The sequence below is a fragment of the Colobus angolensis genome, unplaced genomic scaffold (genome assembly GCF_000951035.1).
Source record: "Colobus angolensis palliatus isolate OR3802 unplaced genomic scaffold, Cang.pa_1.0 Scaffold7, whole genome shotgun sequence".
NCBI lineage: Eukaryota > Metazoa > Chordata > Mammalia > Primates > Cercopithecidae > Colobus > Colobus angolensis.
In genome coordinates, this window is record NW_012120709.1 from 26,185,536 (window position 1) to 26,209,268 (window position 23,733).

The following is a 23,733-nucleotide window of genomic DNA, read 5'->3' on the forward strand; positions in this document are numbered from 1 at the left end:
CGCCCAGGCTACATATTTTTTTAAAATGTATTTTATCTATTGTCTTTCCTCCTATGCGAAAACATAAGCTCCACAAGGATAGGGACTTTTTGTCTGTTTTGCTCATGGATTTATACCAAGCACCTAGATTGCCTGTCACGTGGCCAGTGTTCAAGAAATATTTGTTGAATGACAGAATGAATTCTATACAATGGCAAGATTATGTCTTAGAGATGAGCCTTGTTCTAGGTGGAGCAAGTATTCAGGAGAGACTCAAATAAACCTGCACAGGGCCCACTAGGACCTTGCTTCTCTGGAGTGGGTGACAGGAGGAGTGGTGTGGTGGCTTGGGACCAGATTATACCAGGTTTTTTTCTCCTCCAGGCCTTCTGCTTAATTTTTTTTCCTAAGTCCTTTTCTTCTTCTTCTTTTTTTTTTTTTTTTTTTTTTGAGACAGAGTCTCGTTCCATCGCCTGGGCTGGAGTGCAGTGGAGCAATCTCGGCTCACTTCAACCTCTGCCTCCCAGGCTCAAGCAATTCTTGTGCCTCAGCCTCCTGAGTAGCTGGGACTACAGGCATGCACTGCCACACCCGGCTAATATTTTGTAGAGACGGGGCTTCACAATGTTGGCCAAGCTGGTCTCGAACTCCTGATCTCAAGTGATCTGCCCACCTCGGCCTCCGGAAGTGCTGGGATTACAGGTGTGAGCCACCGCACCTGGCCAACTTTTTTCCCCAAGTTCTAAGGAGGTTTACTCTTTCCTGGGGATCTTTTGGGATCAAATAGAACCCTGGTTATTTTGGCTACTTTAGGGCTGGGCCTGTGTAGCAGCAGCAGAATGGCTGGGATAACCTTCCAGCATCAAAGACTTTCGAGTGAGGATACTGAGCGAGGGAGAGAAGAAAGGAGAAGCGTGGGGACCTAACTCATTTGCAAGCAGAAGGGGCTATCTGGCATGGAGTGGAGCGTCCTCCCCTCCCCCTCCCCCTCTCCAGCTGTTACACTCAGCCAGTAGCTCCTGTCTCTGTGCCAGGAGCAGAGCTGCAAGGGCCGCAGCTGGGAGAAGAGAGAAGAGCCAGGCCGCAGGGTCATTTATGTTTGCTGGCAGGGGCCCAGCCAGCCTCCCTCACATCCTCTTACAAAGGGAGCAGCCTGTCCCCATTCCCGAAGGGTTGTAGCTTCTCTTCTGGGGTCCCTGGCTGGTCAGGACAGTGGGGAAGTGGGGACTCTGCATGCTTTTGGGGTCCTGGTTCTCTGAGGTGGGTAGGCTGGTGATGGGGGCTTTGGATAGATCTGAGGTACAGTGATGTGTTAGGGCTTACAGTCTGGATCTAGGATCTGGAGGTTTGGGGTCAAAGAGAATGTTTGGGTTTGCCTCCAAAACCAATGCCTGGTGCTTCCTCAGGCAGGAAATGCTCTGGCATCAGATTAGGCCCGGAAGCTGCAAGAACTACACTCCCAGCATGCAGTGCAGTCAGCCACAGGGAGAGTGGGGAGGCCTGGGGTCCACCTCTGGGAAGCGCTTTTGTCCATCTGCAGCTGCAGCAGCTGTGCCTCGTGTCAGACCATCAGGCAGGGCCTCGGCAAGCTGGGGGAGAACCGAATCCTCCCAGAGGCACGGATGCAGCTGCCTTCTTAGACCTCCCAACACACTGCCATTCGCCGGCTCAGAGAATGGCACGTTGCCACAGCACAGCCACAGGCTCCCACGTGCACACTCAGCATGCAGACGGAGCCTGCTCACACTGGTTCACATTTACACGCCCAGAGACACATGTCCATACCATGGCTGGACAAGCACACTTGCAGGCTCACACCTGCCTCCCTTCCAGGACACTGGCCTTCAAGGCCCACAACTCTGGGTCTGAAGAACTCCAGGCCTGACGGGCAGGCTGTGATCCTCGCCCGCCAGGGCTGAGCCTGGGCTTCACTGGAAATGTGAGTTGGGACAGACGCCCCGCACCCTGGGACGGGAGTGGGGACGGACATCCTACACCCTGGCAACCTCCCTGCCCTGCTCTTGGGAGTGGCGAGAGGCTGGGTCCCAGCTGGAGAGGCCTGGCCTGTCTCCTCCTGACACCCACAGGGATAGAGCCTGCCTCATTTGCTTTTTTCAGTCTGGTCGAGGCTGCACCCTGGGCCTCTCCCCACCTTGTCATTACCCCAGAGGGAGAAGGGAGGGAGCTTCATTTTGTCACCGCTGGGCCCACCCCATGAAACTGCTCCTCTGTGTAAGAGCCTCTAAAAGGGGCTTCTCTGGGGCCTGAGCCCACAGAAGCACACGCAGGTTCTGTCGGGTCCATCTCCTCAGTGCCCCCATCACCACAGCCACAGCCTGGGCCTGTTGCTTCCCACTAGGGACTCACTCATGGTGGCAGCTCCTAACGGGTGTCCTGGTGCCATCCACACAACCCCCTGAATGCTCAGTCTAACCCACACACCTCACCATGGTGCTTCCTGGCTGAGAGCCCTTCAGAGACTCCCTGTGGCCAACAGAGAGAAGGCCTTGCTTCTTCCTCCCTGCCCACTCTGCTCCAGCCATTTTCCTTCCCATGCTTCCCTGGCCTGGGCACCCCGCCCTCCAGCCCAGCCTACTCACTCATCTCCCAGCAACCACTCAGTGCTCCCTCCTTGGGGGCCCAGGGCCCCAAGAAGCTGTGCCAAAGCGAGTCTGCGCAGGTGTGCAGTGGCCCAGCACACATGTGTTCTGCACACGCGTGTCCCTTCAGCACACCCCCTGCTGCCCACCTTCTGCCCTGCCCCAGTCACTCCTCATTTCCCTTTCCAGATGCGCCCAGGGCAAAGTTATTACCCGAACGAATGGCCAGAATGAAAAATTAAATTTCCACTTATCCCTGTCGCTCATGCATCCCCTCTGGACCCGTGGGGCTTAGAGCAAGGGCATGGCTGTGCCCTGCAGGGTGGGCTCCCCAGAGAATGTGGCAGGCACTGGCCGACCTGGGATGGAGGGTGGTGAGGTCAGCTGCTGCTTGAAAATTGCCTGAGAGCAAGAACACACAGCCCTGAGAAGGCTCAAGCCACCTCCCTGAGTCCTCTGAAGGGGCTGAGAGTCCCGTCCGAGGGAGGCCAGCCGCTCAGCTACTGGGCCTATCAATGATTCAGTGAGTGCCATGTGTTCCTGGCTCCTGCCTAACAGGGCTGTCAGCAAGAGCCATGTTGTGTCCCTCTTCCAGCTGGGACCCTAGGTGGCCCGGCCCTCCTGCTCCCAGCCCACACCCCTCACGTGTTGATAGCCCACCATCAGGGGAAGGTCTCGCCACGCAGTGAGTACTGCATGATCGTAAGAGGCCTGAGACAAGTGTGAGTATCTCCGCATTAGAGGTTAGGAAGCCGAGGCTCAGAGAGGTGAAGAACTTGCTCAAGGCCACGCAGCTAGGAATAGCCAGTGTGTGAACACTCAGGCCAGGTCTGTGCTGTCCCCCATGTGACAGGGCCTCCCTGAGGGGTGGTCATGTTCTCTATGGCCACTCCACATGGAACACAGGCCCTGCCCTTCCCACCTCCCCCTTGACTCCCCCAGTATTTCAGGGCTGGAGCTTGGATAACCCTGAGGCTCCTTTTGAGCTCTACTCAGACTTTCCCCACTGGGGAGAAGTGTGTGACACCAGCTCCTTCCGCCTGCCAACCCGTGGAAACCCCCCAGCTTTCCCCAGGCTCCAACCCTGATGCTCCTCCTCACATGACCAGTCTCAGGGCCGAGGCCAGGGATTGCACACAACAGCAAGTGGCTCCACGCTCCCGCCCCAGGGTGAGAGAGGTGACAGAACGGCTCTGAGGACAGGTAGGCGCAGACCCTGGACAACTTCACATGGCTCTTTCTGCAACTGTGCCCTAAATGTACCCACAAATGAGGTCTCCCACTCCAGAGACACTGGCTCAGAGCTCATGAATTGTCATGGCTTGCCCAAGCTTTGTGGCCGGAGCCCAGGAACTGCCGACCAGTCTTCTGTGTCCCTGAGCACATTACTTCCTATCTCAGTCACAGTGGGACACCACTTACTCTTTTAAGACCCTCTGTCACTTTGTCACCCTGCAGCTAGCTCAGGTCCACGGTAAAAGACACTCCACATGTGAAGTTGTGATGGCAGTTTACCCCTGTGTGGACCTGTTTTGATGCTTCCATTAATAATAATGATAATGATGGAGGTCAGGGTAATAATCAGGGAGCATTGGCCATTTATTGACAGACTGATCTGTGCTAAGTACTTGACCTACATCACGTAGAATTCTGACCACAGCCCTTCAAGGCACATCATACTGTCCCCGTTTTACAGATGAGGGCCTGTCCAGGGTCACAGCTGTCTGACATCAAGCCCATGCTCTTTTCATGTCCCAGGTGAAGTCTCTCCTCAGAACATCCTAGCCCTTGTCCTCCCTTTGCCCGGATAGGTAAGTTGACAGAAAGCTGCAGGGAGAGCTCAGTTGCAGGGCACACAAAGCACTATGGCTTTGGGCTACATCTTCGCTTTCTCTCCAGTATCCCTGCTTGAGGTAAGCCTCACTTTCTGGCTCATGAAGAGGTCCTCGACCACAGGTGCAGACCTTGGAGGAGATGAGCTCCACCTGCAAACCTATCCCCACCACACCAGCATCCCATGGTGTGTGCTGCTGGCAGATCCACCGGCAGGCTCTGTTGGCCCCCAAAACAGCATTGCTGTAAACAGCACTTCCTTCTTCCCTCCTGGAGCCTTCCTCCTGCCCCTCTCTGATTGGGGGTCACTGTGACTGTCTCATTTACACCCTTAAATGAAAGAAAGAGAAAAGCAAAGCAAAACCAATGGCCAGAGCTCAAGGGAGAACTAGAGAAGCTGGAAAAGGAGATAATCTTCCTACAGTGGCACCGCCCAAAGTTGAGGGATGCAGGTGGCGAAGGAACCGTGGGTGCAGAGAGGCTGGGGAGGATGCAGCTTCCTACCTGTGATATTGACCTCCACCTGGCCTGAGCGTGTGCCGATGGGGTTGGTGGCCTCACAGATGTAGGTCCCTGCCAGGCTATAGCTGATGGGTCCCTTGAAGAAGAGGGTTCTGTTCTGGGCCTCCACACCCTTGGGGAGAGAGCCATTCAGCCTGTGGGAATTGGGAGACATGCGTAGGGTTATGACTCTCCAGCCTCAAGAAGAAGCTGTTCCTGGGTCACCCACTTGGCTCCAGGCCCTCTAGACCTTTTGCTGAGCTTGTGTGGTAGGATCTGTCTTGGAAGGAAGAAAAATAATACTAATAATCTCTTTCACTTAGTAGTTTTATATTATTCAGCTTTTCATATTTGATCATAATATGGGAATACAGGCAGGCTAGGTAGGTGCTGGTCCCACTTAACAGATGAAACCTGAGGTTCAAGACCAGGGAACCACAGCTGGCAGGCAGCAGCATGGGAGCTGCAGGTAGCAGCATGGGAGCTCCAGCCAAATCTTGGGACTCCCGGTAAAGTGCTCTTTCTAGCTTCCTATTCACGTCTCATGGTTGTCGGTCCTTGGTTTCCTGGGTAGCTGGTTAATAATACAGATGCCAGTCCGGCGTGGTGGCTCACGTCTGTAATCCCAGCACTTTGGGAGGCCGAGGTGGTGGGCGGATCATGCAGTCAGGAGTTCGAGACCAGCCTGGCCAATATGGTGAAACCCCGTCTCTACTAAAAGTACAAAAATTAGCTGGGCGTGGTGGTGTACACCTGTAGTCCCAGCTACTTGGGAGGGTGAGGCAGAAGAATTGCTTGAACCTGGGAGGTGGAGGTTGCAGTGAGCCAAGATTGCGCCACCATATTCCAGCCTGGGTGACAGAGTGAAACTCCATCTCAAAATAATAATAATAATAATAATAATAATACAGATGCCTTGGTTCTAACCCCAGATCTCCTAAAGTAGAACCACTGGGGCAAAAGGCCTGGGCAAGCCACTCGGGTAATGAGATAGGAAGTATGTTCCATTCCACTACTTTTTGTTTTTGTTGGGAATGTCACAGGACTTTTTCATGTGGAAAGTGACTTGCAAATTTGCCAAGGACAAGGGATCTTCTTCCTTCCTCCTGACCCCCGCGGCCACAAAGCTATTCTGTTGAACCTACCACTTCCTGGGTCCTCAGAGCTGAACTCGGCCAGCAGGCTCTGCCCACTCACACCTTCAGAAGCACTTTTTACTCCAGGAAGTGGAGGATCATAGGTAGGGCATACCAGTGCCCTCTGCTCCCCAGAAAAAGAGGACAGACTCCTTCTGGGCAGCTGTGTTCTGGCCACCCATATCAACCTTCTCCTTGGTTCCCCTCGTTCCTGTCTTTGTGTGTGCTCCATCCAGCTCTTCTCTGGGAAGAGCCTTGGCCCCAGCTGTCTGAGCCGGCTGGAGGGGAGACAGGACCCTTCAAGGTCAAGGCGAAGACCGTGAGGCCAAGAAGGGGATGGCGGGCCGCAGGGCACGTGCTCCATGAGCACAGGTGTTCTGGGCTGGCTGCTGCCTCCTCCCCAAGAATCTGGGGGTGCCAGAGAGAAGGAATAGGAACAAAGAAAGAGCTGAGATGCTCCAGAACACCAGCCTCCCGGGGGACACCTCGATAAAAATAAATACTGGGGGGTTGGGGTTGGAGTGACTCAGGCTGAATCACCAAAGGAAAATGACAGAACTCTTTATTAGGAAGACGGAGGGAAGCAGATCACAAGGGAAACCCCTCTGGCAGAATGGCTTGTTCCACTGACCCTGACACTGTCACACATGGACGTAATGTATATGTGTGTGTTGGTGGTGGGGGTTTCTCTCATGGCCCCGCTTCTCACTGAGCCCAGACCCTAATTTCTTCCCTGTCTAAGGCTCCTGGAGGTAGGGTGGTTGCCCCCCATCACCCGTGGTGCAGCCAGCCGTCTTCCAAGGTGACTGGCCAGCCCTGCAGCACTTACGTGGTCCAGTGGTACTCAGTGGCTGGGGGGTTAGCGTCAGCTTTGCAGGTGAGCTTCACATCCATCCGCTGCAGGTACCAGTTGCCATCAAACCCCTCAATGGTTACCTCGGGCTCATCTGTGGGGCAAGGGATGTTTGAAGAGGGTGAGGTCAGGAGAGCGGGACTTACAACAAGGGAGTTTCAGCCAGGAAGGGATGGAAGGAGCAGTGGCATGGAAACAGCCAGGAGAGAGGGAAGTGTGGGAGGGAGGGTGGCGATCACAGAGCCCTGGAGTGGAAACAGGAGGGGGACGTGGAAGGAGGAGAGAAAATGAACAAAGGGAGGAGATGGGGGAGACAGGAGGGGAGAAGAAAGTACCCCCAGAAAGAGAAAGGGAAGAGAAAGGAGAGGAGGGAGGAGGAGGGACAGTGGCGCCCACCCCAGGAGGCCCCTGGCAGCCAGCCCTGCTCACACTGCACATTGAGAGTGAGGCTTTCCTTGAAGCGGTCCATGTGGTAGTTGACGATGCAGGCCAAGGACTGCTGGTGGGCTTCCCTGCTGGGCACCAGGCGGTAGCGGCTAATGACCGTCACCGTGCCATTGGGGTTCCGGATCTCTTGATACTCTGCCTCGCCTTTTAGCCGAGTTTCCCAAGATACCACACTGGGAGGCTTCCCATTGGCTGAGGTGCAGGTGGCCACCAGGACCTTGTCATCCTGCCCCTTCTTGGCTCGAAGCACTGCCTGGGTACCCTCTATCCAGTTGGTGGGTTTGGCTGTGAGGAAGCAGAGAGAGTGATGGGACTAGCTCTGTTGACTTGCCCAAGATGCACTGGCCAAAAGTGTGTGGTGTCCGTCAGGCCTTGTCTTCAGGTCCCCTTGGCCATCCCTGCCTCTCAGCTGTGCTGCATCAAAGCCTGTCCCAGAACCTTTTGCAGGAAGTTCATTATGTCTAATGTTATGTCCTCTCTGCCCTACTAGTCATATCCTCGTCATCGAGCTTAGGTCTCCTGGAGTCCCGGCATGTCTAAGGCAAGCAGTGCAGGTGGCTCCTTTCCTTACTGTGGTGTCTGATGCTGCTGCCTGCACAGGGCCTTGTGGGCTTCAACCTGAAGAATGATGTTCCCCACTGTCTAGAGCTAAGCCCTTGCCCCTATTCCCTAGTGAATCATGGGGTGGCCTGGCTAGAAGGGACTGGAAGCCTCACGCCTGGAATGATGGGAGCATGCCCACCCAAGGGGGATGTCTGGGGTCATTGAGGCATCCTGAGGATGGCCACGCCCCGAGGTAACAGGCCTCTGGATGAACAGGGAGGGGGCCCAGGGCAGCTTACCCATCACCGTGAGATTGAGCTGGCTTTCCCGATTGCCCGTAGGGAAGGTAGCAAACTCGCAGATGTAGACACCCTCATCCTCCAGCTCCAGGCGGGAGAGGCGGATGGTGCCATCGGTGAAGGAGGGCCGTAGGAATTCCACACGCTCGCGGTAGGGAGCCAGCACGGACACGCCCATGGATGGGTTGTAGATGGCCACGTTCTGCTTGGAGCCATTGGTGGCCTTCTGCCACGTGACCTGGGTGATCTTCACGCTGGGCAGCGGGTTGGCAAAGCTGCAGTGCAGAACCACGTCTGTGCCGATGAAGCCATACATGGAGTCGTTCACCTGGACCACCTGGGAGTGGGCGCCTGGCCAGGAGGACGGCAGAAAGTGGTCAGTGTCAGGCGTAGCCTCCCCCCACCCACACAGTTCCCTGTGCTCTGGTCTTGTCTTTTATAGCAGTCATTATTGTTTTTATTCTGATTGTAAAAATATTAATTACTTGTTATAAAAACACTCTAGGCAACACTGAAAAATCATGAGAAGAAAGTGACAACATCCCATGATCCTTCTGCTCAGGATAATCTTGAAGGATCTATCTTCTTTTACTTTATATCTGTGTATATCCACATAACCATCTATCTATTTTAAAAAGTCAGAATCATGCTGTACATATTACCCCATAAGCTGCTTTTTCCCTTAGTGATAGATTATAAACATCACTCTGTGTTAGTGAACATACGTCTGCACCTTCATTTTTGGTTGCTTTTTGAGCAGAGCCCCAGCCTGGGAGCCATGCACCGACTGCTTTGCCTTCCTGGGCCTTGGTCTCCTCCTCTGTTAAATGGGGCAGAGAATCCAGTCCTCTCTACCTCACGAGGTTACTGGGGGAACCAAATGGCGTGATGGATGAGAAAGTGCGTCAGAGGCAGAAGGCTCTGGGTGAGCTTGAAGGCCCGCGGTGGCTGTCATCATGGCCACCCTGCTGTCTTCTCCCACACAGCTGAATCCCCATGCCCTGGTGCACTGGCTGGGCCCCTTTACCCAGCTCGGCAGAGGGAAGTGAGCACTGCATAAGGCCAGGCCTCCACTAGCTCCCCATGGCCTTCACAGTGAAGTCTAAATGCCTTCTCCTGGCAAGACTTCCTTGCACCTGCCTCTTGTCCACCTCTCTCCATCAGCCACACTTTCCCACCGCACCAGACTGGGCCCATCCTCAGAACATGCCACATTCCTGGTTTCCTTCCCTCTTCCTCCCATTTATTCAGCCACAACTTGCCGAGTGACATATTCCAGGATCTAGTGTGAGCATTTGGGTCATATCGAGGAGCAATTCAGTCCCGGCCTCCACGGAGCACAGAGCCTATCCACCCAATACTCCTAGACTCTTACCCAGGCAGCTCCCTCCACCTAGACGGTCCTTCCCCTTCTCTACCTGTGGACGGCCCCCTGAGGCCACCTCAGGAGCCTCCCTGATCTTCCCTGCCAGAGCTAACATGGCCACCTCTAGCTCGGCTCTTTCCTGCCTTGGAAGGTGGTGGTTACACATCTGGCTTCTCTACCAGACTGTGAACTCCTCCAAGGGCAGGGTCCGTCCTTTCCATCTCTGTATCCCCAGTGCCCAGCGCAGCATCTGGCACATAGTAGATGCTAGTAAATATCTGTTACTACACAAATTGCAATGGAAGTCACAAGAGCAGACGTTTGCAAGAAGGAGGGAGTGAAATTCCCTCCAGTCTCCACATGGGTTGTGTTATCCCCTTTAGAATGTCCTTTGTTTGGGCTTCCTTACCCCTGAACTGGGCTCAGCTCCATTAACGTGGGGCAGCTGTCCCCAGCACTAGGCTGTACCCTCCAGCTCTCTCCTGAGTCCTGCCAACTCCCCACAAGCCGTGTCCTTGCTGTCATTTGTATCCTTCATGTTTTTTATCCTTACTTCACTCACTTTATTGAGTGTCATCAATAGCATCAATAACACCAGGCCCTGTACTAACCTAAGGCAGGGGAAGGGCCTAAATGACCCCCCAAAGGAGTCTGGGATCCAAGAGTGGAAATTTGGGGCTTATGCTCACTCACTTCCTCGGCATGACGGGGACATTGTAGCAGCACAGGCTCCTCTGAGGGCCCCAAAACCCATGGTCAGTGCAGTAAGTTGCTCCCCTCTCTTCTGCTCGAGAGGCCACAGGCCAGGTCTCTAGGTCACTGCAGTATCCCTGGTGCTCAGCATAGAGTAGCTACTCAAGAAATGCTTGCTGAATAAGTCTATCTTTGGCTTCACCAAGCCAGGCCCTGCCATGTTCTGAAAGTTTCCCTGAGGTTCCCCCTTCTCTGTGCTGATTCACATCCACAGCCCTTCAAGGTCCATCAGGCCTATCCCCAGCCTTGCCCCTCCAGCTGTCCCCTCTGCCAGCCTGTGGGGTGCTTCAGAGCTGATGTTCCCTGGGCAGAGGCCCCGTGGGCTGGGAATACGATGGGATAAGCATCCAGCCACGAGTTGGGAGGGCTAGGCTGTAGCCTGCCTCTGCCTTTAGCAGGCAGTGGGACCGTGGCCAGTCACTTCCCCTTTCTGAGCCCTGTCTTCCTCCTCTGTAAGGCAGTAGGCTGGCCTCCCAAGTCCCAGTGGTCCTCATGGCCCTAACTGTCTGATGGCAGCCCAGTGCAGCTGTGGCCCCACTCCAGAAACAGTCCCATGGTGAGGTCAGTGGGCCAGACGGCCCAGCACTCTTGCTGACGGGCTAGCTGGCAAGCAGCTAAGCCCTAGGCCCTCTCCAGCAGGATAATTGGGTGCTCTCCACCCCTCCCCCAGCCTGCTGGAGGCTGCCCAGCGGCTGAGATAATGTGGGCATAATTGGGGAACTTGCGCCACACAAAGCCAGGAACAGGAAAAGCCAGTTGGGAGGGCTTGGGCCCCAGGTGAGAGCGCAGGGAAGGGGTGTGGGTTCCAGGAGCCATTTCAGGATTGGTGCCATGCATGGTGGACCCGCAAGGGGAAACGGCCCTCTGAGCCCCTGCAATCCTGTCTCCTCTGGTCCCCTGAAGGTGTGGAGGCAGGCAGGGCACAGTCCCTGGGGCACAGGTTGACATTCATTGGCTACATCTTCAGTGGTGACCTCACCCTCAGAGCTGTGTCAATGCCAGGAGGTGAGATGGCTGATAGCGGCCAGGCATGGGGTGGGGAGGGTGCTGCAAGGTGGCCGGGCACCCCAGAGGCCCCCTTACGTCTACCAATCCCTCACCAGGCAGGGGCGGCCCTCCCCAAGCCCATGTCTATGTTGGGGTGGAGGTTGCTTTTTTCCCTCCACTGTGGCACTCCCAGAAGCAACCACATGGTGGGGAAGTAAAGGACGTCCCTAGCCTCTCTCTTACTGGGCACCAAGTAGGTGCCCCTAGCCCTGGCCCTTTTTGCCCTGGTGATGGGCAGGGTGGGGTGGGGAGGGGAGGATCTTTAAGGAGCAGGTACAGACTCACTTTGGCGTTTGCCTCTTTGCTACATCTGACTGTTAGCAGGGCCAGGGGAGGTGACCCGGGGGGTGAGCATAAGGCAGCTCTTGGAGTAAGGGGCTTGGGGTCATTAAGGTAGGGAAGTTCTGGAACTGGGAGGTGCTGGAAGGTTTGAAAGGCCTAAAAACTCCACTTCCCCACTCCAGACTTAGGGTCCGGGAACCTAAGCCTCTTACTAGGGGCTGCCTGCCTTGGTCCAAGGACTCAGGGTTGGGGAGAAGGACTCTCGTTCTTTAGATTGGGAGGTTTTCAGAGGGGAGCAGAGTCCAGGTGTCTCTCACAGGCGGGGTTAGAATGCCAGAGTCAACAGAGGAGCAGGGATCAGCACCAGAAAGAAAGAGAAAGAGCTGGATGGGAGCAAGAATCCCAGAACAGGTGGGCCATGAGAAGGCAGGATTGATTAAAGGCAGCCTGCTCCAGGGACAGGCAGAAGAAACAGGGGCTTAAAGACTGCACAGCCCCTCTTCTTGCCTGTCCAAGCTTCTCCAGACACTGCAGCCCTGACAATCTGAAAGCTGAGCTGACATCTCCCACCTTCGGAACATCACCCTTTCAGGCAGCATGGCGGGGCTGTTAAGAGCCAGGCAGCAGGCATTCCGCCTCTGCCATTGATGAACTGTGCAACCTTGGCCAAATGACTTAACCTCTCTGTAGCTCAGTTTGTACCAAGGTTGCACATCTGCAAAATGGGGATTATAATAGTTAATACCTGCCCTATAAAACTGCTGTAAGGATTAAAAGAGGGAGTCCATGGGAAACTCAGAAAGCAGCACTTAGGACAAATGAAAGGCTCATTAGATGCTAGCTTCCATCATCATCATCACCATCATCTTTCATCTATGAAGCAACAGGCCTCCCTCCCTGGAACTTCATTCAACAAATATTTGCTGAGCACCTAGTCCATACTGGACACTGTAGGGAGTGCTACTAGGCACCGCTCTTCCAGGACGCCCTTGTGACTGTCATCTCTTCCTACTCAGCTGACAGCTCTATTAATACCCCAATAACATATAACACTGACCTGTACCCCTTTATCTTCTACTTCCTGGCATATGTGTCTAGCCTGTCTATTGTCTCCCAACCAATTGTAAGCCCCTGCAGGAGATGAAAGGAGCAGGCCTGGCCTTGGGTTGAGTTGACCATGTCACACCTGACACTGGCAGGGTCAAGGGCTTGGGGAGTTCCCTGCTGACTTTCTCTGATTCCCTAAGCAGTCAGGGCTGGTCCACAGAACACATCCTCTTTTCTTCCTTGCAGGTTCCCTCTTACATGAGAAGCAGAGGCTGGCCCAGATGTGGGAACTGGGACCACTAAAATGGTAGCATATTGGAGCTTAATGGACCATGCAATCCATCATTTACAACGATTGGAGGGATTAGGTCACCTGCCCAGGGACACAGAAGAGCAGCACCCAGCCCAGTGCTTTCTCACCCTGCCACAAAAACAGACTCTGGCTCAATCTAACTCCCTGGGGCCTCTTTCTGGGTGGTGTCCCTCCTAGAATATAACCTCAGTGACTCCTTTGCCCCTTGTGAGAAATGGCACAAACATCAGCTACAGTACTGGTATGGCCACTGCATCTGCAGGTCACCTGACTGGGTGTCAGGTGATAGGTCAGAAACAGGGGCTTTGGGGATCCCAGGTGTGTGTGTGTGTGTGTGTGTGTGGTGGGGGGCACCTGCAGGAGGCTACTATGTGCTGAGCAATAAGAGCCAGAGAGGTGGGGAGTGAAGGGCAGAGGCATCCATAGAACCTGTGCCCTCAGCAGAGGGGCTCTTGTATCCATCCCACAGATATCAAAAGAATCAGTCTTTTTTTTTTTTTCTGACTTCAAGCACTGTCTATATTCTCCCTGACCACCCTATGAGCTCCAGGATCTGGGACCCATGCCCCTGGGGCTTGTTCTCAAGTGCCTCAGTTTCCCCACTAGAGCTCAGGTTGGGCAGTTTAGGCTGCCTCGCTTCCCAGAAGTGCTGAGCCAGCATGACGGGCCTCAGGCCGGCCCCCTGAGACGTCACAGACCTGCAAACGCCTGAGCTCAGCAACAAAACACAAAGGCTCCTCAGTTGTGGTGGACAAACCTGCTCCCCAAGGCCCTGCCTGCCGTGGAGCTCATCCGCAGGCCAGTGCCACAGGTTCCCACGCAGCGGGGTGTGGCACACTCCGCTCCCCACATACCCACGTCTAGCAGTTTCTCTTCCTGCCCTTTTAAATCCCAGACCCCTCTCTTCCTAGCAAAGCAGGCTGGAACTGGGCTCAGGCGTAGGTGAAAGTGGGTACCTAGGTGAGGCGAGGGGGATTCGGGGCTTCCTGGCATGAACCGCTTCTTTTGTACTGGCTGTGCCGGCCCACCCCAGTCCCTCCTTTCCTGAGGCTCTGCCTGGGGGCCTTGAAGTGGCTTGGCAGAGGCGGCCGACCTGGCCTGGAGTAAAGTGGCGGCACATTGCAGAGAGGGAGTGGGTCTGTGTGCATGTGTGTGTCTAAGGCGGATGCTGGGCTCCCCCATAAGGGCCTCTATGAAATCGATATTCTTCGGGATGCATTTCTAGGGCTTTCCAGGGATGCTCCCACCCCCACCCCAGGAACTGGCAGAAGGGGACAGGATGTCCGGTGAGAAACCGGCTAAGTGGTAAGTGGGAGTAACTCACCCACTGGGAGGGGCAGGGCCTCCATCTGAAACCCTGCTGAGGCAGCACAGTGACCTAAAGGGTATAGGCCCCCTCCTCCCCATGCAGCCGCTTCCCCGAATGTCAACTCCCAGGGCTGGCCAGCTCCATACCTTCTGAAGTCAAGGCCAGCTCCACCTGGGAGAGAGGCCGATGTGGAGGAGCGTGCGATCAGGACACCCGCCACCTTTCTGGGGTCCCCTCCTTTCACAGGTTTTGCCAGTCAGTGTCACCTAGACCCTGATCATTCTGTCAGCAAAACCCAGAAGGCAGGGCTCTCACTGAGCTCGTCCTGTCTCATTTCCCCATTAGCTCAGGAGATTCACCGGTGCCCAGTGCTACCTCCAGACTCCCCTCTACACTCAGGATGGGGAGGAAGGCTCAGCAAGGAAGCAGAAGCAGACCCAGCAGACCCAGTTCTTGTCCTGGTGCTCTAGCCACCTTTCTCTGGGGCTGGGCACAGTCTGGACTTGAGTCCGGCCTGGCCTTGCACTGCTGTTAGTGTAGCATCTCTGCGTCCCCTGCCGCCTGCAGTGCAGAGACTGGCTGGTGGGAGGTGCTGATAACATCCCATGAGCCCACAGTCAGGGGCTAACTGCTATCATCCAAGTCAGTGCCTCCGCCTCTCCTTTGGGGTCACCAAAACTGCCGATGTTTTCCTCTTGCTTGATGACCCCCCAACTCCCCACATTGAGCTGTTTAATGATGGGCTATGGGGCTGGAGCCTGGCACCTTGGGCGGGTGAGCACAGTGTGTGGGAGAGGAGGGGGGGCAGCAGCCTGGGAAAAGCCCCGAGAAGGAGCCAGCGCAGGAGCCCAGGATCTTCCAGACAGGCCAGGCTGGCCAGGCTCTGCTTCCCTGGCTGTACAGAAGCCCGGGATGGCAGCAGTGATGGCGGTGCTCTGGCAAGTCCCGCCTCCCTCCAGCAGGACAGGCTGGGGGACAGAGATGAGTCAGGGAGCTGAGTTTTGCCTTCTCCCACCAGGTGGCTGAGGGCACCTGGACTCTGTCCTGCAGGCCCGTTTCACGCTGGCTGCCCCATCCCCACGGCCCATCGTGGGGCTGGTCCTGAGCTAGCCTCTGACTCCATTGTGGCACCCCAGGAACACAGAGCCTCTCTCGGCCCTGCCCGCCTCTAGCCTTCAAGGCGTCCTCTTGGACCATTCTCCTGTACCTGCCACCTTTGCTCTGCTCACCTGGACGTTGGGAGAGGTGGGCTCTGGTCCCCACTACTTGGTCACTGTTTTTCTATATGGCCTTGCATAGGGTAGTTTCCTTTGCTGTAAAATGGGAGTATTGGCTCTGATTACCTCGGGGGACTGCACTTTGGACATGACCTGTCCAGCTCTCTCTGACCCAGCTGTGCCTTTGCCTTGGATCAACTTCTGGAGACCTATCTACCAAGTGGCTGCTCTGCCTCTGTACACTGCCCAGCTCTTTCAGGAAGACCTCCCAGGTTAAGTGGAATGCCAGGAAAATCCAGGCCACAGCATGGCAAAGCTGGAGCACGCAGGAGCTCTCCGACAGTCAAGTAATCACCAAGTCTTACTGATGCCAGCTCCTCAACAGCTTTTGAATTCTTCTTGATTTTCCAGCCCCACTGGTCTCGATTCAGACTTCCTAAGCCCCCTCCTGCTAGTGCATACCTCCCTCCACCTCACCTCTGGCAGTCTCCCTTTCTTATTGTCTCAATATTCCTGGGCTGGGACTTTGCACTAGCCCTTCCCTTTGAACCTTAGCACCTGCCATCTCATGCCTCCCTCCATTTCCCAAGCCTTGCCCCTTGTCCAGGCCAACATCATCCCTTCCCTAGTCCACTGTTGCATCACACTAAGTCTACAGTCTCCTGCCGCCAGCTGTGCCCTGTAAGTCCTTCACTCAGCTGCCAGAGGGATCTCTGTAAAATGTAAATCAGTTACTACTTCAGACCCTCCCATGGTATCCTGCAGCCCTCAGGATGAAGGTTTTCCAGGCTCTAGACCCTATCATGGGCATCCCCATCCTCCAGCCACTTCCTCTCCCAACTTTCTCTCTCTTCCTTGCCACACTGAACAATCCTGTTGGTTCAGGTTGCTGCCTCGGCTAAAACTGCACCACTCCCCCGTTACCTGCGCAAGTCCTTTTCATTCCTCCCTGAATCACCTTAGAGTTGACTTTCAAGGGGGAGGCTTCCCAGAGCCCTCCTCTTCCTACCATCATGGATTGGGTGTTCCTGCACCCCCAGGGTCCCAGTATCTCGGCGTGCACCTGTCACAGCGTTTCTCCTACTGAGTCTGGAAAAGGCCAGGACTTCAATCAGCCCAGTGCCTGGCACATGGGAAACACAGGGGGCTCAAGTGGCAGGTGGAAAAGGCTGTGAGCAGCTGGGGGCCTGAGCCAGGGTTAGCCATTTCTCAGGGCTGACTGCAGCTTCCTGGAAACTGTACATTATGCAAAAGGCAGGAATGGAAAGTGGAGCCTCACACCTGCATGGAAGGGAAGTAGGTCAGGGTCTGAATCTTCTCCTTCCTTGACTGAAAGCAGGAAGCCATGTCCCAACAGGGGGAAGGTTGGCCCGATCCCTTGCCCACCTCCAACCTCATGTCTTCTGCTTGCTTCCCTGAGACATTTCTCAATTCCTGTCCTCTCTCCTCTGCCCCAGTTCCCAGCACCTAGGCCCTCTTCCTTCCTCATGCCAGACCATAAGGTGACAAACATTTTTCTCACCCAAGCAAACTGCATCCCTGAAGCCCTGCTGTGGAGATCTTAGCCTTGTTTGTGTCTGCACTCCCCGGTTCATCACCCCTCCCACCACTGCTGGGGCTTCTGCTGTCCCAGCCGTTCATGGTCTGGCCAACCTGGAACCCCCTGGCTCTGAGGCCAAGATTCAGGCAGGTTCCATTGTCTGTCGCTGATGCCAACCCTCTCCACCCCAGCTGCAGCAAACGACACTGTCTCGTAGCAGACACGGCAGCCTGGATTTCCCTCGGCAAGTGTGCATTTTTAATGACACATTTTGGGGAGTGTAGGCAGCAGCCTCTTTGGAAGGCTAGTGTGGGGGTGGGAGAGGCGGGGGGCTGCCGAGAAAGCAGAGGGAGAATTCCCCAGGCTTCCCCAGAGAATCTTTTAAAAGCTCAGTATTGACATCTGCATTGTCTCAGCCCTGCAGGCTTCATGCTGATGTTCAACACCTGTTTGGAAGCAGAGGGTTCTCGATCTGCCTCATCCCAGGAGAGGCCTGTGGGGCCACCCCAGTGCCCAACCCTCCCGATGCCCTGTCCAGCTATGGGCAGCTGCCTGCTCGGATGGCTGTGGGGGTGAGCGGAAGGCAGTGGGGGAAGGTGTACAATGCCTACCTGCAGGGAACGTTCATTCTAATAGGGATGGGGTGGGAGCTCTGGGGTTGTGAGGAAGGCCCAACAGAGGAGAGATGAAGAGGAACATGGGTGGGGGTGTAGAAAGTAATCTGTGAGCTCTGACTTTGAATTCAGATAGACCTGGGTTTGTGTCTGCATTTTAGCTGGTTGACTTCGAGAAAGGTGCATTAATCTCTCCATGCCTCAGTTTCCTCATGTATAAAATGGGGCCAATAATAGCACTATCTCCTAGGGCTGATTTGAGGATCCAATGAAATAATTCAGTTATGCTCTTGGCATAGTGCTTGGCCCATAGCTATGCTATACAAGCAGTTGTATTATTCTCTAGGAGAAAGAACCTACCTAGAAATCACATGCGCTGGTTCCCTGATTCCCATCCCGGCTCTAAGCCCACCCTGTGATCCCGAGCAGGCCCCTGCAGTGATGAGGCTACTCCCCCAGGGCACGAATGACCTCTGCGCTAATGACAGTTTGGAGGGGAGACTGTCCTGTTGTGGGGGCTGTCCTGTGTGTTGCAGAAGTTTAGCAAGATCTCTGGCCTCTACCCAAGTGCACCCCCTCCACTTGTGATGACAAAATAACCACAGACATTGCTGCATCTCCCATGGCAGGCAAAATCATCCCCAGGTAAGACCACTGGCCTAGAGGAAGGGAGTAAAGCTCAGGCAGGGATGCTGGAGCTCACGATGGACATGCAGGGCTGGCTGTGGCAAGCTGGTGCAGAGAGCAGTGGGAAACATAGTTTGGGGGCACTCTGGTGGGGAATTGTCCTTGTTTGTCCAGGGACAGAGGGTCCAGAGGTGGCTGGGAAAAGGCGTGTAGGTCTTCCTGTCTGGAGAGCCTGGGCTGTGTAGGAAGGGCAGCGAGTTGTGTTTGGGGGAGACAGGTAGAGAGAACAGGGCCCTCTGGGGAGCTGGTTGTCAGAATATGGGTTATAGAGTGGAATGCATGTCCTCGGAGGATGCAAGAGGGTAGACAGGGGCAGCGAGGGGAGGGACACAGGGGATATGCAGTGGGTGTTGTGAGCACCTTTAGACAGGGAGGGGAGGGAGGCTACCAAGGTAGGGGCTGGGCTGGGTTTCTAAGAGCCGAAACAAAGTCAGGCAGCGTCTTCCTTCGGCTGGTAAAATGCTATCATTTTGGAAGGATTTTCACCTCATTTGGTTCCTGCTTAAGTGAAATCCACAACATGTGTTCTGTGCATTAGTGGAGTGTTTGTGCTTAATTAGTGGCAAATTCTTTCATATTAAAGTCATTAAGTTTTGCCGTTTGCGCTCCTCACCCTGGGCCTGATTCTCCTGGCTTTTCTTTGAACACAGGAGGGCCTGACTGCAGACTTGCATGTGGTTCCAGCCTCGCAGCCTCAGGAGCAGCACACACATGTGCATGCACACCTTCCCTGTGGCATTCGGACCCTACAGCACCAGCCCTTGAGCCCGTCCCACCCAGGGCTGGCACCTGGCACTCCCAGCACTTCCATCCATGCCCCAGGCACCTCCTGCTCCCAGGCAAGGCTTTGGAGTCAGAATTCTGCCTGCCCAGAGGCACTCTGCTGTGGGAGGGAGCTGCAAAGTGAGGGACTATTGGTTCAGGCTTCAGGATATGGGTGGGGCCCTGCTGCTGAAGGGGCAATGAGGAGAAGGCAACCTGACTGTTCAGAAGGTTGGCCCCGCACATTCCAACCAGGCAGCAGGACTCTAGGAGCTCTGTGCACACTGCCAGAGCAGCAGGTGGGGGGCCACTGGAGTGACTTTGGGACGGAGGGCTCTCGACCCCATCCCCTCAAGAAGGCCTTGGTCTCACCAATCCCCACTGCAGTGACCCCTGAGATAATACTTTGTAGCCACAGCACAGTGGTGACCTTGAACTCTTGGACAGTGAGTGGGGAATCAGTGACCAGAGCCCCAGAGCAATGTCTTCCCTCCATCTGCTTCCAAAGCAGCTTGGGAAGAAGGAAGGATCTGCATAGGCATCAAACCCGCTATTTCATTTCTGGGCAGAACTCACCGGTCTGGACCCAATGAGCGATACTGTGCTCAAATTGCACACAAGGTCTGGGTTAGACGTAACATTCTCAGGTGGGGCTGGGCCTTCTGCTGAACCCTTCCCTGTACGGGTGATACGAGAACTGCACCAGGCCTTGGCACAAGGTGCTCAGGGCCTCTTCTGTACCCGGACTTAGGCGGTGCCAGGAAAGGTTGCTGTGATGCTGGAGGAGACAGCGGGAGCTCCTCTCCTCACAGCCCCTCCTTGGTGAAACCTCACCCTGCAGTGTCTCAGGTGGTACAACCATGGACTGAGACGCCAGCAGGCCAGCCTCTCTTTCCGTGTCTCCCAGCTCAGGGCTGTCTCCATCCAAAAAAAAAAAAAAAAACCCAATAAACCCTTCCTTGCTTCCTTGCCGCCCTATGAGCTCTGCTCCTGGATCAGGGACCTCAGAGCCGGGGGGTAGCAGTCTTTATCTGATGCACTTCCATGACCAGGGTCTGGGGCCAGAAAAAAAGGGGGGATGGGAAATGGAACTGGCAAAGGCTTAAAGTCGAGTTTTCTCTTGACTTCTTCAGCTAGTGTGGCCCCAGGAACCCCCACCAAAGGGTCTCCAGCAGGACTGCTGGAGGTGGGCCAGGAGGGTGGGTCCCCCAGGAACCAGCAGATCAGGGCCTCAGGACTGCTGGGGTAAGAGGAGGCAAAATCCCTGGCCCTGTGTTCCCTCGGCGGATGAGAGGACCCAAACCCCACAGAGGGAGACCAGCCCATGCCCAGATGTTCAGGCTTATGTCTGAGTAGCATCTGGGTGGGGCCTGGGGTGGGGAGGGACCACCTCACAGGATGCAACAGAGGTAGGGGAACTCGGGGACCGGAGCAAGGATTCTGAGTGGCCCTTTCATCATTGCAGAAACCACTCACTTTTCACGCCACCCCCCACCTCAACCTACTTTCCGGCTCAGCTACCACCCCAACCCCGATTCTCTCCCCTGGCCAAGGGTCCTGTGAAAATGAGCAGTTATCCTCCAAACATAAGCAATGACCTCTTGTTCAGCTAGCGCTGGGCCTCCCAAACTCATCCACCCTCTCTGAGGACACCAGCCTGAGCTGGAATACCCCAACTCAATGTACTTGCCCCAGTGTTAACCACTGAAACCATTCCCCTCAACCACCCACAGAAATCCCAAGAGTAGCCCCCGCCCAGGTCTCAACATCAGTGCCAACCTAGACCACAACACAAACCCGGGTCATGACCCCGACCGGAGTGTTAACCTCTTCCCGGTTTAACCACAGAACGAAGCAAACTCCAAGCATGGCCCTCAGTGCAGCAGCAGGCCTGAGCTCAGCTCCTCTGGAGCTCCAGGTCTACACCCAGCCCCAGCTGGGGGTCACCCCGGAGGGCAGGCAGCCACGGCCCACAGTTTTCTTTCCACCTGACAGTCCCCCATCTTGGGTGGGCAGAGAAAGTGGGGTCTTCAAAAAGTCATAACATGGGGTTTTTGGGAGAGGCCAGCTGAGCTGAAGGCTGCCCTGTGGGTGGTCTGCCTGCAGGGGCACGGTGCTGTCTGCTCTCTGCCTTGCTCTCACCCCACACAGCAGGGCCTGTGGGCACATCCAGGTCCCCGGGCTGTCCCTTTCCCCAGTGCCCAGAAGGCTGAAAGGGGCGGTGGGAAGGCAGAGGCGTCCTTGTTTTTCTTGGTGCTAATGTCAGCCTTGGCACTTAACTAGCAGTAGGAGCTATGAACAAGTCTCCTAACTTTCCCGAAACCCAGCCTTTTCACCTGTAAATGGGCCGAAGCACATCCACCCCATTTGGTTGGAGGGAGAACTCCTGTATAAAATGACCTCCCCAGTCCCAGGAGTCTTCTGGGAGCCCTCCTGCCTGGCCTGCCCCACTCCCAGCTCCCGGCTGTCATCCTCCCTTCCTCCCTCTTTCTCGGCAGCACTGAAATCATCACTTGGCAAAATGCTGAGGGGAGCACATCCCTCTGCCGCCGCGGCCTGTCTTCTTCCTGCCCTGCCAGGCAGGGGCATGTGGGGTGAGGGGCCTGAGAGGCAGAAGGTAGAAGCCCTGAGCTTGGCCACATGTCCCCAGCTCCACCTGCTCCCTCCCAGCATCCCCAGTGGTGTCAGAGTTTCCAGAGTGGGGTCTTTCCCATCCTTCCCCTGCTCGACCATCCCTCTGCCCAACACGAATCTATCAGGAGCCTCGCCCAGCCCCGCTTCCAGCTCAGACTTGTCGGGGTTTCAGGAGTCACTGGGTAGGGGCTGGCGTGCCAGGGCCTGCTCCGCATCCTGCCTCACGGAGGAGCCAGCACGTAGGCTTGGGACTCGCGCCCAGCTGCGGATGCAGCTCAGCCTCGGTGGCCACCTGCTTCCCTTCCCTTCCCTCCTTCCATTCCCATGCCCTCTTGGCTCTGTGCAGAGAGGCCCCTGAAAGCCCAGGAGTGGCTTGTGGCAGTGATGTGTGTGTGTGTGTGTGTGTGTGTGTGTGGCGGGGGTGGGAAGTGGATCCCATGTTTACCACATCTGGGACGAGTGCTGCCTGCCTCTTTCGGCCACCCCAAGGTTGGGCCCATCCCCCTTAGCAGCAGCAGAAGCTGGGGCTCAAGTGCTCCTCTCCTTCCCTCCCTGGGGGAAAAAGTACAAAAGGGTCAGGTTCCCTGCCAGGACCCTCCCAAAGGATGGCAAAAATAGTTAACACACGTGCACTGCTGATCTGTGCCAGGCCGGGGGCTGAGTATTTACATACATTAATTCACTTAATCCTTACAACACCCCAGGAGCGAGATTGTCCCCGTCTTAGAGATGAGGAAACTCAGGGAGGTCAAGTCATCTGCCCACGGTCACACAGTCTGCAAGGCTGATTCTGATCGGGGCAGTCTGTCTCTACAGGTGATGTTCTTCACCACACTCGTGGCTCCACGGCCTCCTTTTCTCCCCTTCCTGGGGAAAAGAGTGGCCAGCACCCTCTGAACCAGACCTGGGTGAGCAGCCCCTGCCTGCTGGCAGTGCTGGCCTGAGGCTGACGATGGGGCTGCTGGGAGCTCCTTGTAGAGAGGGCAGTCACAATCCCCCCGCCCCTGCCTCTCCGCCTTCGCTCTGGGGGAGGCTGAGCTGACACCTTCACCCCAGGACTACAGGGGCTAGCAATCCCGGCAGCCCAGCACAAGGATATGACTGAAGACTCCAGACATGAAAAGCCCCCATTCTTCCCGTTTCCCTTCCCTCCTTGTCCCAGAGCTCAGACACTTGACTTCCAGTCCAAACCCTGCCACTCTTGGGGTGTGTGTCTCTCTGTCTGCCCCTCAGCTCTTCCACCTGTGAAACCTGGAGGTGGCACCTGCACCCATTGCCTCCCGGGGCTGTGGGGTGGTGAGGGCCAAGGGAAAAAGGAATGCTGAGCGCCTCTGAAAACTAAAGGGTGAATGACAGTCTGCATGTATCAAGTACCTGTGACGTCATCCATTTACATGTAAAATCTCATTTAATCTTCACAGCTACCCCAGGTAGGGAGTCCCCTCAGTCTCAGGCCAAGAGAGGAGAGTGACTGCCAAGCTCTGTCCTTTCCCAAGGCCCAGGAATGGAAGGTGCTGTTATTCTTTTCCTCCTTTTTCACTCAGCCCCTCCCACTCTGGGCCATGACCACCATGAAGCCCAGGAGGTGGCAGCAGGTGCCTGTGAAGAGTCAGCAGAGGCTCCTCACACCCCTCCCTGAGTTGGGGCACTGGGGTCCTGGGAGGCCCAGCTCAGCCTCCAAGAGAAGTGGGGGGCTCTGACATACCTCTAATGTTGGACGGTAAAGCCAGGTTTCCCCAGCCGAGGCTGCTGGGATAGCACACCAAATTAGCTTAATGAGTGAGGTCCAGCTTTAATAGGCGCCCTCCGTGTTGCAGCGCCGACTCCTGCTTTCATTTTTAATGCTGGGAAAGGGTGGGTTTTCTTTTTCTCTCTCCCCCGTGCATTTTCACCCTGGCTAATGACTCCTCACTCAGAAAGGCCCCTACCACTGCTAATTAGATTTAATTACTGGGGTAATGAATGATTTGA

At 55.5% G+C, this 23,733-nt stretch overlaps 1 protein-coding gene across 3 annotated transcripts in view; it reads right to left on the reverse strand.

Moving 5' to 3' along the window:
* Positions 1–23,733, reverse strand: part of PVRL1 (poliovirus receptor-related 1 (herpesvirus entry mediator C)) — a 93,964-nt gene that overhangs the window by 35,739 nt on the left and 34,492 nt on the right. For 2 of the 3 annotated variants that reach the window (XM_011926958.1, XM_011926957.1), the window contains exons 2-5: positions 8,192–8,542; positions 7,332–7,634; positions 6,879–6,996; positions 4,917–5,068 (exon numbers count right to left, since the gene is read on the reverse strand). In XM_011926958.1, the coding sequence (XP_011782348.1) occupies positions 4,917–5,068; positions 6,879–6,996; positions 7,332–7,634; positions 8,192–8,542 (924 nt within the window). Of the gene's footprint in view, positions 1–4,147; positions 4,407–4,916; positions 5,069–6,878; positions 6,997–7,331; positions 7,635–8,191; positions 8,543–23,733 lie in introns of those variants that run through there. The other variant, XM_011926959.1, reaches the window with a different exon arrangement.